Below are 16496 nucleotides of genomic sequence, written 5' to 3' on the forward strand. Positions count from 1 at the left end.
CTCTACTGGTCATTATACCGTGTCCAGGCAACAAGTCACATGAAGCTACGTGCAAGAGTTTTCAGGCTGGACTGGGTTCTCCCTGTGTTATGTTGTGGTTCATGCACTTTGTTTTCCTTTTGAAACAAATGAGAGAAACAGGTGTATTTTCATTTAAGTTGAAATGTTATCAGTTTGCTGTGTACTGTGTGCTGTGTACATAATACACAAATGAGTTGATTGTTAGTATATGTTGCACATTGACAGTCAGGTGAGATAGGTGCCAAATCGATCTCTTTCTACTTCCTGTTCCTCTTACCCCCCTCTTCCACTCAGACACAGCATAGCGCTCCTGAAAAAAGACAGTAGATAGAGCCGCCACGTTTGTTTAGTAAACCAAAATTATGAATAGGTTTTCTTTTACGTTATCACAAACCAAAATGGGTGGGCTTCCCCTACATTTGTATTCAATATCTGTATTATCCTTTGAAACAGGTATTGTATGTGATATACACAGAAATGAGTTGTCAGGTTCAAAGTAAGGTACGGCACAGAAGCTTCCATCATGCATAAGGAGGAGCTCCACTTCAACATGCACATGCCATTCATACATGTGTCCTTGATCTCTGTTTGTACACTGTGTTTGTGTTGTGCAGGCAGACTCTAGATCAGTGGCTGTTGTGGCGTTAGATTAAGCTTGTTCCTGTTCTGTGGGGTTTCCACTGAACCCGTAACAGTTGCTCTGTTAGCTCTTCTTTCCTGAGCTCTGGGGTCTGACAGGACTGCCCCCTGTTACTGCGTTCCATCTGAGGATGACATTCATGCATGTTATGGACAATGGAATTGCATATAGCTCAAAGTGCTTGACACTACATGCTAACATTCACTCATTGACACATTAATACACTGATATTAGAGGGCGCCATACAAGGTGTCAAGCTGCGCATGAGGATCTACTAATTCTAATTCCCATGTGGCCTCTGGTGGATGGCGACACATTTGCATGTGGGTTGTGTTGATTTCAGACATTGGCTGGAATTCATTTCTGAATGACATGGATATAATACCTTTGTCAAGTAGTCGGCTCATTGCATTTACTCTGTTTTTCTTTATCAGGGGGAAAAACTGATGCAGTTGAAATTGCATGTAAATATAGACTTTTCTCGAGGACTGAACACAACATGTTTTAGTGGCGCTCCTCCTGTGCTGTTGCACTCTGAGTGACAGGTCAGAGGTTCCACATCCCTCAGTTACTGTCCTACTAGCTAATCGATGGAGGGCTACACCACTGTGTCTCTCACTGAATCCCTTCTGTGATTGGATAATTCATATAAATGTCAAATTGCTCAAGGCAACGTGTTAGTTGCTGAGACTGGCAAGACATGTTTTTTTTGTTTTTTTTAAGTAGGAACCGAGACAATTGTCAAGATGTATATTTAAACTATTATGCCTTTTCTATTTTTATATAGGTTTTATACTTCCCCTGTGTGTTGGGGAACTATTTATTGCCTTAATTATTTATCTGAATTGAAATTATTTTGAAAGACAAATGTAAAGTCCAACAATTCCATTTGATCTCCTGGTGTGTGTGCTCTCCTTGCCTGTTTTGTTTTGTTTCCTTTTGGTGATGTGTACTTTGTGTCATTGTGGCATGGACTGTGTGTGTAGGATCCATCAGTGCTGCTACAGACTTAGAACCCCCTTTGTCATACATGCCTTCATCCAAATAAAATATACATTTTCCAAAAACACAAGAAGCATAATTTATTCTAAAAATGAATTCCAACATGTTTCTGTGGGTCCTGTCTTTCTATGTGCACAAATAGTGATCTTGTGTGTTTTACATCAGGCAAAGTCCTGGACAAATTATCTAGTACCTCGCAGTACTACTAGTTTTGAAAGTCACCATGTTTTGTGTAATTTGTCCCATTTACTCACTATTATGTCAGCACTGGAACTTGTTTGGTATATTGTGTACATACTCTATATTGTATACCAAAGAGTGAATATGCATCAGGGACTTTGTAGTCACAGCTGATCAGATGTTGACATTTAAGAACACACACACACACACCTCCAGGCCTGGTGTGACGTGCATGTTGTCACGGGTTCTGTGCAGGCTTTTTATATCGGCTGTCCTGTGTGTGTTGCTGTTGTCATCCACCTCTGTTCCTGGTAGCATGTGGTTCATCCTCACGGTGTCCCTGCTACTGACTGTTGAGTGTTTACACTGTAATTACACACACACACACACACACACACACACACACACACACACACACACACACACACACACACACAGAGCTGATCATTCTTGGTTTCTTTTTCTGTCTGTGTTCCTTTGTGGTTTAACCTAGGTTTGTCTCCCTGTTGCATTTGTCTTTTTGTTTTTTCTAGATCTCTTCCTGTTTGCCCTAGCATGTTGATGTGGCATCACAGTTCATCGTCCAGTCCTTGTCTTCTGCGCTTCTCCGATGCTCCCAATTTCACCATTGACCTTGTGTTTGGCATTAGTTACCAGGAGGTTTTGTTGTTTACCATAATTCCTCTGTGCTTGCAACAGAGGCACTAGGAAGACTCCCCTTGAACATGTTTGAAATTTACATTCAAATTATTATGAAAAGAGAGAATCTATTTTTATAGAACAGACTTGCATAACCACTAGATTTTTTGCAAAGTTCATTTGACACAAGTCTGACCTTTGACTTTGTTTTTATCTGGTTGTGGAGCAGTCCTCCCAGTGCCTCTGGGTTTTTTGTGTTCTGTGTTAAAGCAGCTAATCTGTCTAATTAGAATCACTCATCAAGCACCTTAGTGATCATGTGTTAGATATTTCTATAATGCGAGGCTAGCTAAGGGATCATCTGTGGGAGTTCCCATTTAAGTGCTGTTATAAGGAGGTCACATATGTCAGTGTAAACATTCATTTTTACTTGTAGCCTGTTGACTGACCACTGCAAGCACAGGCTGCTGTTGTGCTCTTTGTTTTTGTGGAGTCGGACATAATCCACTGAGGGAGACTTTTGTCATAGGTTGCTATGCATGTGGGTTCTTTTTTATTTTTACTTAACTGCACTGAGATTCTTGGCAAAATGTGATTTTATTTGTTAAGTTAAATGATTAATAAACTGGTGTCAAATGTTTTGCACAATCAGTATTTGATTGGACTTGCTTTACTGGTCTGACTAGTTGTAGGAGCAGAGGCAGGTTGTTGTGGCATCGTATGCACAAGTTTCAACATTGCTATGCCACCAGTTTATGAAAATCTTCAAATGCTCGATGAAGTTGAGCATTGAGACACTTTGTTATTTTAGCTCTTCCATCATGTCTGTTTGGCAGTTATGCGAGTGATGTTTAGTTAAAGCAGGGCAAAGATTTGTTAAGTCATTCAGCTCTCACAACTGCATCACAAAACAGTGGCCATACCTCATCATATACAGTCAAGTGTTTGAATGTTAGTCGCATAGTTGAAACCTGTCAGATGTCTAAGCAAGTTGACTTTTCTTGCTGTCTGGAAGATGGGAAAACTACAGAGACTTGGAAAGGATACAAACATAATACAAATGAGGATGTGTGCGCGCTGAGGAACGTTAGTGTTTTCTAAAGACATATTGGGCTTGTGTTCCTCCAAGAGCAAGACGTCCCCACACAAAAAAATAACCATCACTAAAATGTATCCATGGTCGTCTTCTTTTTTGTGATGACATGACAAACGGGAGTAGATGTATTTTCTATCGAGCTCCCACTGCAGCAAGACCGAACAATCATCTGGTTAATTTAAGTGAATTTTCCTGTCCTGTAATATATTGGGTAAAGTATACAACTACAGTACACACGCTGAACCCTGTTCATGGGAGCGGAACACAAACCAATCGAGCCTTTTTAAGTATTTCTGTGAAGTTGCCTTTTGTTCCGTTGCATTGAAGTACATGCATGTTTTTATTTTAGAGTGGGATCTGTCGCTCGTGTGTTTTGGATTGTTTTAAGCTTTGGATTTCTGCCCCACAATAAACTGCAGTGCAGTCCAGCGACAATATCTCTGAGACGCCTATGTGATCCCTGTTGTTTGGTTTCTGTACAAATAAAATGTTTGAGAAACCTTTTCTGTGAGAACTCCATCAATGAACACAAACTTCATTTAATTAATTCACTGAAATGTCAGAAAGTGTTGACACGCAACGAGTCTGTATGTCAAACCCTCTGAGAATTACACAAATAATTGTAATGATAAGTTTGTGGGTGGTACGTTCCACTTGCTAGCCTTTTCCGTAGCTTTTAACTGCATCTCAGTCTTTATTAGCAGATGGAGTTAGTCAAGGATGTGTTGGCAAACGTTTTGAGCCAAGGGTAATACAGCCATAATGTTCTATACAGGCTCTTGTATTTGTGACAATAGCCAACAATGTTAATGCCATCTGCACCCAGCTAGCTAAATGAGTGTAGCAAGGCGGTCTACGATGTCTCCAAATTTCCACCAAATTATGCATTGAAATAGTAAAATGGAGAATGTGTGATGCGTTGAATTTCTTTTTACTTTTTACTATTGTTCTCAATGTAGAAAGGCATTCAGATGGCCCTGTGTAATGTTATCTGTGTGACATCAGACAGCACAAGTGTCATGTCTGTGGCTACAAATAAGGATAAATACTAGTGATGGCGAGATGAAGCTTCCTGAAGCATTAAAGCTTTCCATCCAATTGGTTCGCTCATGTGCCGAAGCTACATGGGGCTTCATTTGCTCTACTGCGCCACCAAGTAAATACATGTAAAACATGTAAAACATGTAATACATGTAATTACATGTAATACATGTAAAACAGGCAGAGTGATCATAACGACACCATGGCTTTGGTGTGTGAAGCTTTAAATTGAATAAATTATGTTTGTGACGCCAATACATCAATTATTAACTTATTATTATTGTGTCTATCTTTATGATATAATGGCGGGGTCAAAATCAAAACTCGAAACAAATTGGGAGAGGGTTGTGATGTGACTGGGTCAGTGGTTAGAATATCCGACTTTCAGTCAGAGCATCGGTGTTTCGAGCCTCGGCTCTGCTAGTCCATGTTGATGAGTACAATTCTTTAAGTAAAAATAAGAACTTTTCCACAGTGCTGGGCTTTTTGAGACTATTTCGCCTGCTTTATAAAATACCCTTTCACGGACACACATGAAGCTGGTACAGAGAGGAAGGGGTAAATCCATTGAGTTTCGCTGCCCCTTATATTTCAATTCGCACGGCAAACACACAAACCATTTTCTGAATCAGTCACGTGGTGCGGGCGGCTCGCGAGGCTTCGAACGTCACCACATACGTCATCGAGACAAGCCTCGATACGCACTTCACCAAAATCTACCTGGATTACTCGACACGCGCATCGAAGCCTCGACACGAAAGGACACATCACTAATAAATACATGTGTTCCAAGTTCGAAACATTTGTCCTGTGAAAAGGGTCCTCTACTCAGCCAAAAGCTTACAGAGGACCGGTGTACAGAACTGACACGTCATGCATGGACAGCATGATACAGACGGACAGACATGACACGCACAGACGGACAATAATAATAATAATAATTGAACTATAAACTGTGGATGGATGAATAACTCTATTCCACTAAATACTATAGTAATGGTGTTGGTAATGAGGTACAAACTATATTTATATATACGTTTTTTGGGGGGGAGGGGCGGGCTGTATGGAAACCCGTTTCCATACAAAATAAAGTCATGAGATAATTATGACCTCATAATTTCGACTTTATTATCTCATAACTATGACTTTATCTCATAATTATGACTTTACCTCATGACTTTTTTTATGGTGGAAACGGGCTTCCATATTTCTGACACCTGAAAACCCAAAACAACAGCTACCATGCAAGGTGCCCAATCAGGACCCTAAAGTAATTCAATTCTTATAGGTGAGATGCCAAATCTCTTATTTGTCATTTCCTCCTTCCATGGTTTCCTTGCGTATCTTTGCATCCCTGGTAGGAGAGACTAATACTTGATTGTTTATTTACAGGGCTTGCACAAAGGCAATCAAGTAGTCCATTAATATGATATATAGATTTACAGAAAGTATCTATCTAAAATAACGTTTCTTATGTATTAGTATTCTTACACACAATGATCAATAAATTGTGGTAAGATACATTATACTACATTGTCTAGTATTATTTATATATTTTCCTCAAGAATGTGATCATTCTAAAAAAACTGTGTGACGCTGTGGAACTCTGATGTAAATAAAGATTTGAAGAAAAAAAAAGCACTTCCGGTTCAACGCTACATTAATCCGAGTGAGCGATTGTACGGACGTGCTATAAACGTCTGGATTAAAGAAGACTCGAGATTATAATACGATACCCGAGACACCCAGGCGACAACATGGCGACCACCATCAGCACTCAGCGGGGACAGGTAACGTGACGCAGCGCTCTGCGTTAGCTAGCTAGCTACTACTGTGAGGGTCCTGCCAGCCAGCTGGGCGGAACTAGCCTCCCTGCAGTTTACCACCGTCTGATAATAACAAACTTCTGTATTAGCAACCAGGACACGGACAACACGGACAACTACCGACAAATAACCCGCCCCGGTATAACGTGTGTTCGGTTAACCAGGGTGATAGTCTGGGTTTCTCGTTAATGTCAATAAACCGCTACAGCAGCTCGTGCATGGATTACGTTGGCAATTAAAAACCCGGAACAGACACAGAGCAAAACTCTCGAGACAACGACAACAACAACAACAACAACAACGAGGAATACAAATTGTGTAACTACTGAGATTGTTGCCTGTAGCTAAAGTTATTGTCAGGGCAGGTAACGTGAGCCAAGAAGCCGCAAGTAGGCCTAAGTAATCCAAATATATACCAGAGTTACACTTCAAAGGGACCTACTGTAAGAGTGACTTGAGATGGGAGTATTTACACAAGTAACGTGCTGCCGTCGTCAATATGTTAGAACTGTGTTATTATTCCAGTATAGACATGTGGCCCCCGGGCACAGAGACCCACAGATCTGAGCCACCGCATCCAGTCGCTCCAATCACATGAGACACACACAGTGACCACATCATTTGTTTTTATCCCAATGAAAATGTCAATATGGGAAGACTCATTGCTGCTAATAATTGTGAGATAATGAGGTGATATTTCATCATGCATTTCCTATTAAATACAGATGAAGGCTGTCTGTGTATTGCTACATGAATAAAAGTATGCTGCGTTCTTCACATGCAGTTTGCTCCACACATTTATGTTATGCTGCAGCAGGCTCCATGAATGATTATGATGAGGTAATAATAATAAACATGTACATGATGGCAGAAAGCAAGAATTGCAGTTTTGAAGCATGATGTACTGTGTATTTATGTTATTACTAGTCAGCATTAACACAACAGACACACTTCCTGCAATGTGCTGACCTCAGGCCAGCATGGAACGTGAGGTTGCTTTATTTCATCGTGATACCCTGCTGTAGCTTAATCACCCAGTGAAATACAGTACATCATACTTGTTTCCACCTTAGTCCTGAGTCCTTGTGTTAATGGTTAATTTATCTTTTGTAAGATGCAAATATACTGTATGGGTCATTGATGATCTTTGGACAGCTGAAGATGTTTGTTCAGTCCTGTCTTTAGTGCACCAGCAGAGTCGTGTTTATAGCTTTTAATATGTGATGTAGTCACATGGATCATTTTTAACCCTAATTTCTTAAAAAGTGCAGTTATCAAGGTATAACAAGTCTTAACTGTTCATCTGTCTGATGTGTTTTTGGTCTTTGCATTGTCAGTCTAAATCCCTGTATTTATTCACGTGTGCCTTCAGGTGTTTATTGGGGAGCTTCCCCAGGAGTTCCTTCGGATCACTCCCACTCAGCAGCAACAGCAGGTCCAGCTGGACGCTCAGGCAGCCAGGCAGCTGCAGTTCGGAGGCCCAATAGGCACCGTAGGGCGACTCAGCATTACTGTGGTCCAGGTAAGCATATCTCCGAAACATTACTGTGTCTTATTTGAATATTTGTACCACTATGGATGATAATTTATCTACGATGTACACAACTCTCTCAGACACAAAACAAACCGACCCACACATATTTCTTAACTCACACAAGAGGAGGTATCATCGCACACAGACAATGTCAGAATCAGAATCCAAAACTTTTATTTATTGTTTATTTGCCAGGAATATTTACACAAACGAGGAATTTTTCTAGGCAGAAGGTGCATACATTAGACATGAGATGTTAGACGTTAGACAAACAACAATCAACGACAACAACAGTGCAATGATATTAAATCAAATATTAAATAAGTATAAGATAAAGTGCTCAGATAACGTTAATGTAAATGTGTGTTTAAGCTAGAGTGTATGTTAAGTGGCATGAGTGTTTAAATATTGTGTGCACGGGAAAAAATAGTCCGAAAAATAGTCCTGGGGGTGAAAAAATATTCCGAAAAATAGTCCGAAAATGTGACTCTCGAGATTCATTTTCACAGGTAAACGATGGTTCTAGGATTCTTGCGTTATGAAACTGATGTTATGCAACTTCGACTATGGCAAGTTTAACAGTAACAGTAGCCAAATTGAATGTACCACCTGAAACCACCTTGTTTGTTCGTCTGTACAGGCCAAGTTGGCTAAAAACTATGGAATGACTCGAATGGATCCATACTGTAGGATCCGACTGGGCTACGCAGTCTACGAAACACCAACCGCTCACAACGGAGCCAAGAACCCGCGCTGGAACAAGGTGATCCAGTCCACGGTACCTCCTGGGGTGGACTCCTTCTACCTGGAGATTTTTGATGAGGTGAGGAGGTGGAGAGGGTTGCACGGGCCAGACTTGTTGGTCTGTCAGATCCAGCTGAACTGCAGCACCTACACAGATAATTAGACAATTGTAAATTCAGTTCTCTCATTTCCTGCTGCAAATGACAAAAATAGGAACTGTTCTAGTTTTTCAAATTATTATTGTTCTAATCTACTATTTGGCTAATTGCTGAGGAAAATCAGAAAATAAAGTAGTACATAAAGTACACCCATACTAAAGGTTATAGCCCACTGAGACTTATATATAAGCTATAAATTATACAAGCAGTTAAAATCCAAAAATACATTACAGTACTGGCCTTAATAAACTTCTGTGGGAATTGTTTTTCATAACTGATTAGAAATGTGTGTCTTATTTATAACTTCCGCTTATTTTTAAATTGTAAACCTGTCTACAAATGGGAAAACCACTTTCCCCCTTTTCATGTCATGGAAATGTCCGATGAAGTGTGGTGGTTGATAAAAGTCAGTTGTCCCTGTCAATGAGTATTACATCATTTTCATCTGGTTCCCTCTCAGAAGACAGCTGCCTTCATAACACCACTCATAGTTTAGTTGCTGGGCTGAAAGTAATTCATTAAATGTATTATTTTAACTGTAACAACTGTAGGTTGTATTTTTATATTTCCTTTTTTTTTTTTTAGTATTTCTTTTAAATCAGTAATTTCAATGTAACTTTCTTGCAAGTATATTACTGCGCTTCATTTAGCCTCCATCACAGAGTAAGATGTAAATGTACACAACGGGTGCAGCAGGTTTAGTTGTAGATACTGCCCCCTAGTGGTAGTTAGTGCATTTCTTCGAGCTACAGAAACTGGCTTTAAACTAAGCCACATCTTTTCTATGAACCACAGCTTCTGACAACATGGCATTCAGGTTTAAGGGACCAGCCCCTCCTCCTTTTTGCATGTGTGCATCGTGAGCATGTTGTTTCCATGTTGTTTCCATGTGTTTCCGTCCAGAGAGCGTTCTCCATGGACGACAGGATAGCATGGACCCACATTACCATCCCTGAAGGCCTGCGGGAGGGCAGTGTGGTGGATGAGTGGTTCAGCCTTAGTGGCAGGCAGGGCGACGACAAGGAGGGCATGATCAACCTGGTGATGACGTTTGCTGTAAGTAGATCCAGAGAGCCTGTCAGACAGACTCCTCTTGTCCTGTGAGGCAAAAAGACAGTCCAAAGGTTTTGTTGTCCGCATTGTTGTACTTTTTACAGCACTCCTTGGATCACTTCAAGACATTAATGTGCAATGCAACACTTTATCCTGTATGGAGGAAAAGCTTTGCTGCGCCGACAGGGGCAGTGATGCCAGGACTATTCACAATCAGGCAGGATGCCTGTTTGTGAATAGTCTGTTTGTCTGCATATTTTGAGAGAACACTCATCTAATCTGATCTGATCTACCTCACACTGGGCTAGTGTCTTGCAGGGTAAAGTACATCACTCTGAGTAGCACTAAGGAGTCACAGCTGTCAGATTGAGCTCATCAGAGCGAGGAGGACAAGCCGTCTGAGGCAACACATCCACCCAGCAACATTCCGTCTCCACGTGGCCCATCGAGTCCCACAGCGTTTGGTCTTTGTTAGGATATTGTCTGTGCAACGTGTAAAGTTCAGTATAGACATACACGGCCAAAACAAGAGTCGACAATTTTCTACAGTGACATCACCAGTGCGTTTCTGAAAAGTTCATGGATTTTTGACTTTAAGCTTTCGGAACGGTCACACCGAAAAGGGTGAAGTGCTCAGAAAAAGATTGCAATTGGTTCATAATGAACCGGAAATATTTTTACACTGAACAATCTTAAGTCTACTCTTAAATAAGGTGACCGTGTCTGCCTCCCGGACTGAAAGTGAAAGCTGGTTCCACAGAAGAGGAGCTTGATAACTGAAAGCTCTGCTCCCATCTTACTTTTTAAGACTCTGGGAACCACAAGTAGCCCTGCATTCAGTGAGCGCAGCTCACTAGTGGGGTAATATGGCACTATAAGATCCTTAAGATATGATGGTGCATCACAAGTTAAGGCTTGCAGCTTAATGTTGCAGCTGGTAAGGGTGGAGCGCATGTTTACTACTTTATTCATAATTAAGTTCTGGAGTGGCTTTAACACATAAGCAATTTAAATCTTAAAGCCAGGGGGGGCGAACTTGTTCTATGCCACAAACAAATCACTGCCGGGCTCTGTGTCTCTTATGTTCAATATACTGGTTTTATCCTTAATATACTGGTCTTATCCTATATTGTGGTGTGTATATGTATATATATGTATATGTATGTATATATGTATATATATATATATATATATATATATATATATATGTATATATATATATATATCTCTCCAGTTGATACGACCACGGTCAAAAGAGTAAGTCCTACATGTATTAAATGAGAAATCTAGGTCTCCAGAAGAATACATATTGATATAGCAATACAGAATGCCTGAAAGCCTTACTGTAATATATTCCATTATATTTTGAAATGTCACCAGTTGCCTACAATTTGAGTTTTCCCGTACATAAATGAAGACATGTCCACCATACATTGATGCAAAATTCACCAGAATCCGGAAACTGTAGTGACTGAGGCCCACACTGGGCAACCTCTAAATATACAATAAACAACCTCTAAATATAAGATGAACCGGGTCTTTAGCATCAATGCATCTGTGCAATAGTAGCTCGGTCTCAGGCCCATTCACATGAACTATAGCTATTAGCACATTTTACAACTTTTAGGACTGAATGATTTCAATTGGGTCTATATAAGTGTTTGAGCTGGGATGTTGATTTACCTGAAAATAATCATTCGCTGGGTTACAGACATCTCTGTTCCAATGTAAGTATATGGGAGTATATATTTTTGTGCCCGATGGCATCGCATGACTTACTCAGAAGTTGTAATTGACTCTTCATCTCTTTTGTCTTATGACAGTCCGTACCAGCAGGGATGATGAGTCAGCCTGTGGTCCTGATGCCCTCTGTGTATCAGCAAGGAGTCGGATATGTGCCCATTACAGGTCGGTCAGACACACACACACACACTCTGTCTGTGACAACATGTTTACATATTTTCTGTGGGTCTAGACGAGCTTAGGCTTGTAAACTACAAATGTGTAATTATGTGTCGCAATTGGATTTCTCCACGTTCATTTCCATATCTTGAATCCGCTACATTGATCTGGTTACATCAGCAGTGTGTGTCCTGTATTGCTAGGAGTGCCTACAGTCTACAACCAGGGCATGGTGCCCATGGCAATGCCAGCCGCCCTGCCAGCTGTTGGGGGTCAGGTGCAACTGTGCAGCGAGGAGGACCTGAAGGCCCTGCAGGACATGTTCCCCAACTTGGATCAAGAGGTGGTTCGCACAGTGCTGGACGCACAGCAGGGCAACAAGGACGCTGCTATAAACTCTCTGCTGCAGATGGCCGAGGAGCTCTAACTTGCAGAACACAAGTTTCCAGCGGACATAGCAACGACCGACACACACACACACACACACACACACACACACACACACACACACACACACACACACACACACACACACACACACACACACACACACACACACACACACACACACACACACACACAAAGCTTACTCCCTGGTCCCCACGGAGATCAGTTTCCTCTCCCCTACTTGGTTTTAAATGCCATCAGTGACAGATGTATTTGGGAAAGTCATGTCAGGATGATTGAGGTTTAAATCACAGCTGATCCACGGTTTGAGCTGTGGTGAGTTCAGAGTCCCATCTTCTGTTCATGTTGAAGTTGCTTGTCATTGGATGTGTAGAACATGTCTGTAGTAATCTGCAGTGAACTTCTACTGTTTCATATGTTGCTGTAAAATGTTTAGTGTATTTGAAATCCAACAGATTATAATTTATGTATTACATTATATAGAATTTTATATGGCGATGAAAGTGTTGAGAATCAACTAAAGGGGTTAGGGTTTAGAACTGAACTGGATCTTTTACAGTGATGACAAATTATTTGCCAAGTTTAGATTAAACCCACTTTAATCAGAGAAGAGATCTGAAGACTGTTGTACACTGTGGAGTAACTTTTAAAAATGATGTCCCTGCTTTGATGCTCAGCAGGATGTTGTCCGTAGGCCGAAACGCTCCACAGGGACTTGGGTAAAGTGGAGACCTGAAGAATGGATTCCGGGAGCTTGTTCATGCTTCACAGCTTCATGGAATGAGCTGCATCTCCTAACACCGACAGCAGAGCTTTACATGTTTAGTCTGGTTTTTAAGCAGTGTTTGTTTTTCCTTCAGCTTTTCATTGACACACACGATCTTCATTCTAATGTGCTGTATGCCAAAGGTTTCATTTAAGAGATGTTGTCTTTTCGCTTGTGATTCCAAAACCATTGTCATGGGATTCTGTTACCGACAAATGATTAAATTCATAAATAATGTCAGCCCTGCAATAGTCTGGCGACCTGTCCAGGGTGAACCCTGCTGTCGACCAATGGGATCGGCTCCTGTGACAGCTGTTGGAAGGGGAAGTCTTTCTGTGAGCCAATAACACAACATACCCTCCCTATATGTCCAATGTTAACGAGAGCTTAAAAGCCACTTGAGGTCTTCAAGCCCGAAGAAATATAACCAATGCCAAAGGAAGATCAGGATGATTACAAGATATAGATTCTTGTGAAAATAGCTTTTCATCTGCATCTATTCATCCAAGTATCATGAATGTACTTTGTCAGGAATTTGCAGGTTTAGTAAATACACTTCCTGTAGAAGTTAGAGACATGGTGGAGCGGTGACATGCCTGTAGCAGCTGACGGCTTACAACAAGGCGTCATGTTGAAAGACGCCTGACCCTCAACACCCTCATGCGGTCCCACTGCAAGCAGCCTCATCAACAGGTCAGCAAAATGGATTATCTCTGAAACTAAGTAATGTTAGACAGTCATACAATCCATAGAAAGGCAACTATGTGAGTAACAGTGTTGAATCAACGCCTTCTGTTGACACTTTAAGCTTCACAAAACATTTGCATTGCATTAAATATACACATCTGACCAATCTCCCACAGGCTTCAGACTAGACCGCTTTAACAGGGACATGTGAGCGCCATGACATCATACTGAACAGACCGGCTGAGTGGACTGGTTATAGTGGGACCAGAGAGGCTGAGTGGACTGGTACCTTGGCGTTTCTACATCTTGCTTGTGTAATTTGCATACTGGTTGATGATTTATTTGTTGTACTACCACAAACTCATGCTCAACTAAATCATATACATCCCCCTTTCAAATAAGGATTCCTCAGGAAACCCTTATCAATTTACCTGAAGAGCTGGGTCAATGTGAGCTTTTTTATAAATGCAGGCAAAGACTAGGTCCATATTTATGAAGTGATCAAATTGTCTTTATTCCTTTGCCATGTTATCTAAAGCGCCTCAATAATGCGTTGTACTACATCATATTCCCTCAGTACAGCTGCTAGTCCACAAAGCAGTATAATGTTACGAATGCATGTTACTGCATGGAATTTCACAATTGAGATATAAAACATCGGAGATTTTGCTTATACACATGCAAATAAAACCAGGCGAATGGCAGCAAACATACCAACAGATACTCGTGCTTTATGTTTAAGATCTTCAATAGGAGTTAAAAATATACCGTAACCAGGAATAAGTAAGAAAATAAGTCGCACCCAATCTACGTACACTCAATATAGGATATTGCACTTAGAACACAGTATATACACAATACATTTTACAATGCAGCACATTGGTAGACCAGTCAGTGATTTGCCTCTGTTCTTCACGTGTAATATCGAAATAATTTTACAAAAGCTTCGGTATTGTCATGGGTGAGAATAGAGTGGCGTTGATGGATATGTAAATATGAATTCATGTTCTCCCAACTGAAGCCTCACCATAAGGTGACATTTGACTACAACCCAGCGCCTCCACACAAGAGGATGGTCTGTAGGCATTTTGATCCCAAATTGTGTTTTTATCTATGATTTTAAATTGTTAATTAAACAAAAGACTCACTGCTTGAATATGTGGCTCCATCGGTGTTTTACCAGCCCAGCAACCCCAGGGATTATGTTCATACAGGATGATTCTGCAGTACATGATTTGTGCCACTATTTTTGCCAATGCAAAGAAGCATTCTTTCCTTTCAGTAAGGTTGTGGAGGCTGGAGTGGTGGATGGGTGTGGAGCACATCTAACGTTCTTGCAGAAGATGGACGTTTGTGACCCTAACCAACAGGCTATCCTTGGTGATACCCCTATCCAAGGATAGGGGTATCCTTACCATCCTTGTCTCAACCTTTCTATCCTTGACTACCAGTTCATTCTAATCTCAATCAGCCTTGCGTCTTTGGGTCTTGGACTCTCTTTCTGGTCCTGGCCCTAATCCCTCGACCCGAGGGCACTGAACGTAATCAAGGCCTTTTCTGAATCGTCCAGTATCAACATTCCAAATGGTACTTTCAATGTAATACTATTTGGGTATGTTTGTGCAGTTTTGATCATTGTTATCATAATAACCAATATTTAATAATATTATTCACTCCTTATGGGTGCAGTCACTTTCAGTTCTTACCTCCAAATAAAGTGGTGTGGACAGTACACCCTGTTTACCTCTCATGTAGCACTTTTACTATGTTGCCAGATATAAGCAAATTGGTGAGTAGAAAGGATGGTCAAAATTATGATTTTCTTTTTCTTTTTAAGTTGTAACCGGAATTTTGCTTTAATATTTTATGTCTAACGAAAAACAACAATTTGACAGATAAATAAAGAAAATATACTGTATGTTTGTATGACTGCAATAGTTCTGGGCTGTTTTCATGAAGCTGCGAATTTGATGAACCCCAATATTATATCAGCATGACATGACTCATAGGGTCGGACAATACTGTCGACCCAGTGCCTCAGGGCTGTTTATCGGGGGCAGTGGAACGTGTACAATGCATTTGGCTGGGCCACCAAAAAATTACATAATCAATGAATATCCCTCGAAACTAAATGTTCAGTTTTTGCAGGAGAGTCCAACATTTTGTATCCACATCGGGAACACCTATCCTCATATTAGGAGGTCGGGTCCAAATTTGAAAAAATAAATCTCCTTCATCTTTCCAAGCTGTTCAGATTTCTTTGAAGAAATGAAAAAATGGACTGAAGCACGTCCAGTTTAAATATGTGCGGTTCTTTTTATAGATGATGTGCATCCTTTCATTGACAATGTCCTCTCAGTATTTGCACATTCGTCTCATGAAGTCCATCTTTTTTACAAAATGTAGAGTGGTTATGACTGCTCGCTGCCACTAGGGGGAGTCCGGATCCTGTGAACAGGACCCACAGCATCTTTGTTTGTACATATCCAGGTAACACAGCTTCAGTCTCTTCACCACACTGCAGTACTGGGTGGTGTCCTTGCATTCACCTGCATGTGAACAAAACACTCGATATAATCACTAAAGAAAAATGTATTTGCAATGTTATTTTACAGGTCCCATAATTCCCTTGAAAGACACTGATGGAGCTGTATTTTCTTAGAAATGTACTGGAATGGACTACTGTGTAATTTAGTAATAATTCAATTATATATTTGTATTATACTGGAAATTGGAACATAATTTCATGTGTATTATATCTAAACGTCTTAACATTCCTATAGCTATTATGGGCATCTT

The 16496-nt window shown here is 40.6% G+C and overlaps 2 protein-coding genes across 2 annotated transcripts in view; one reads left to right on the forward strand and one right to left on the reverse strand.

The window, feature by feature from the left end:
* Positions 1-6291: 6291 nt before the first annotated feature.
* tollip (toll interacting protein) lies at positions 6292-14410 on the forward strand. Its single transcript, XM_079216769.1, has 6 exons — positions 6292-6409; positions 7818-7967; positions 8620-8802; positions 9785-9937; positions 11758-11842; positions 12040-14410. Exons 1-6 carry the CDS (start codon positions 6377-6379, stop codon positions 12261-12263), a joined length of 828 nt encoding a protein of 275 aa, XP_079072895.1. The 5' UTR covers positions 6292-6376; the 3' UTR covers positions 12264-14410.
* Positions 14411-15925: 1515 nt separating this feature from the next.
* The window catches only part of adamtsl3 (ADAMTS-like 3), a gene marked incomplete at its 5' end in the record, with an annotated part of 159041 nt that continues 158470 nt past the window's right edge, over positions 15926-16496 (reverse strand). The window contains one exon of the mRNA XM_079217444.1: positions 15926-16246. Coding sequence (XP_079073570.1) covers positions 16128-16246 — 119 coding nt within the window. The 3' untranslated portion in view covers positions 15926-16127. The remainder of the gene's footprint in view (positions 16247-16496) is intronic.

This window comes from Taurulus bubalis (assembly GCF_910589615.1).
Source record: "Taurulus bubalis genome assembly, chromosome: 4".
NCBI classification, from domain to species: domain Eukaryota; kingdom Metazoa; phylum Chordata; class Actinopteri; order Perciformes; family Cottidae; genus Taurulus; species Taurulus bubalis.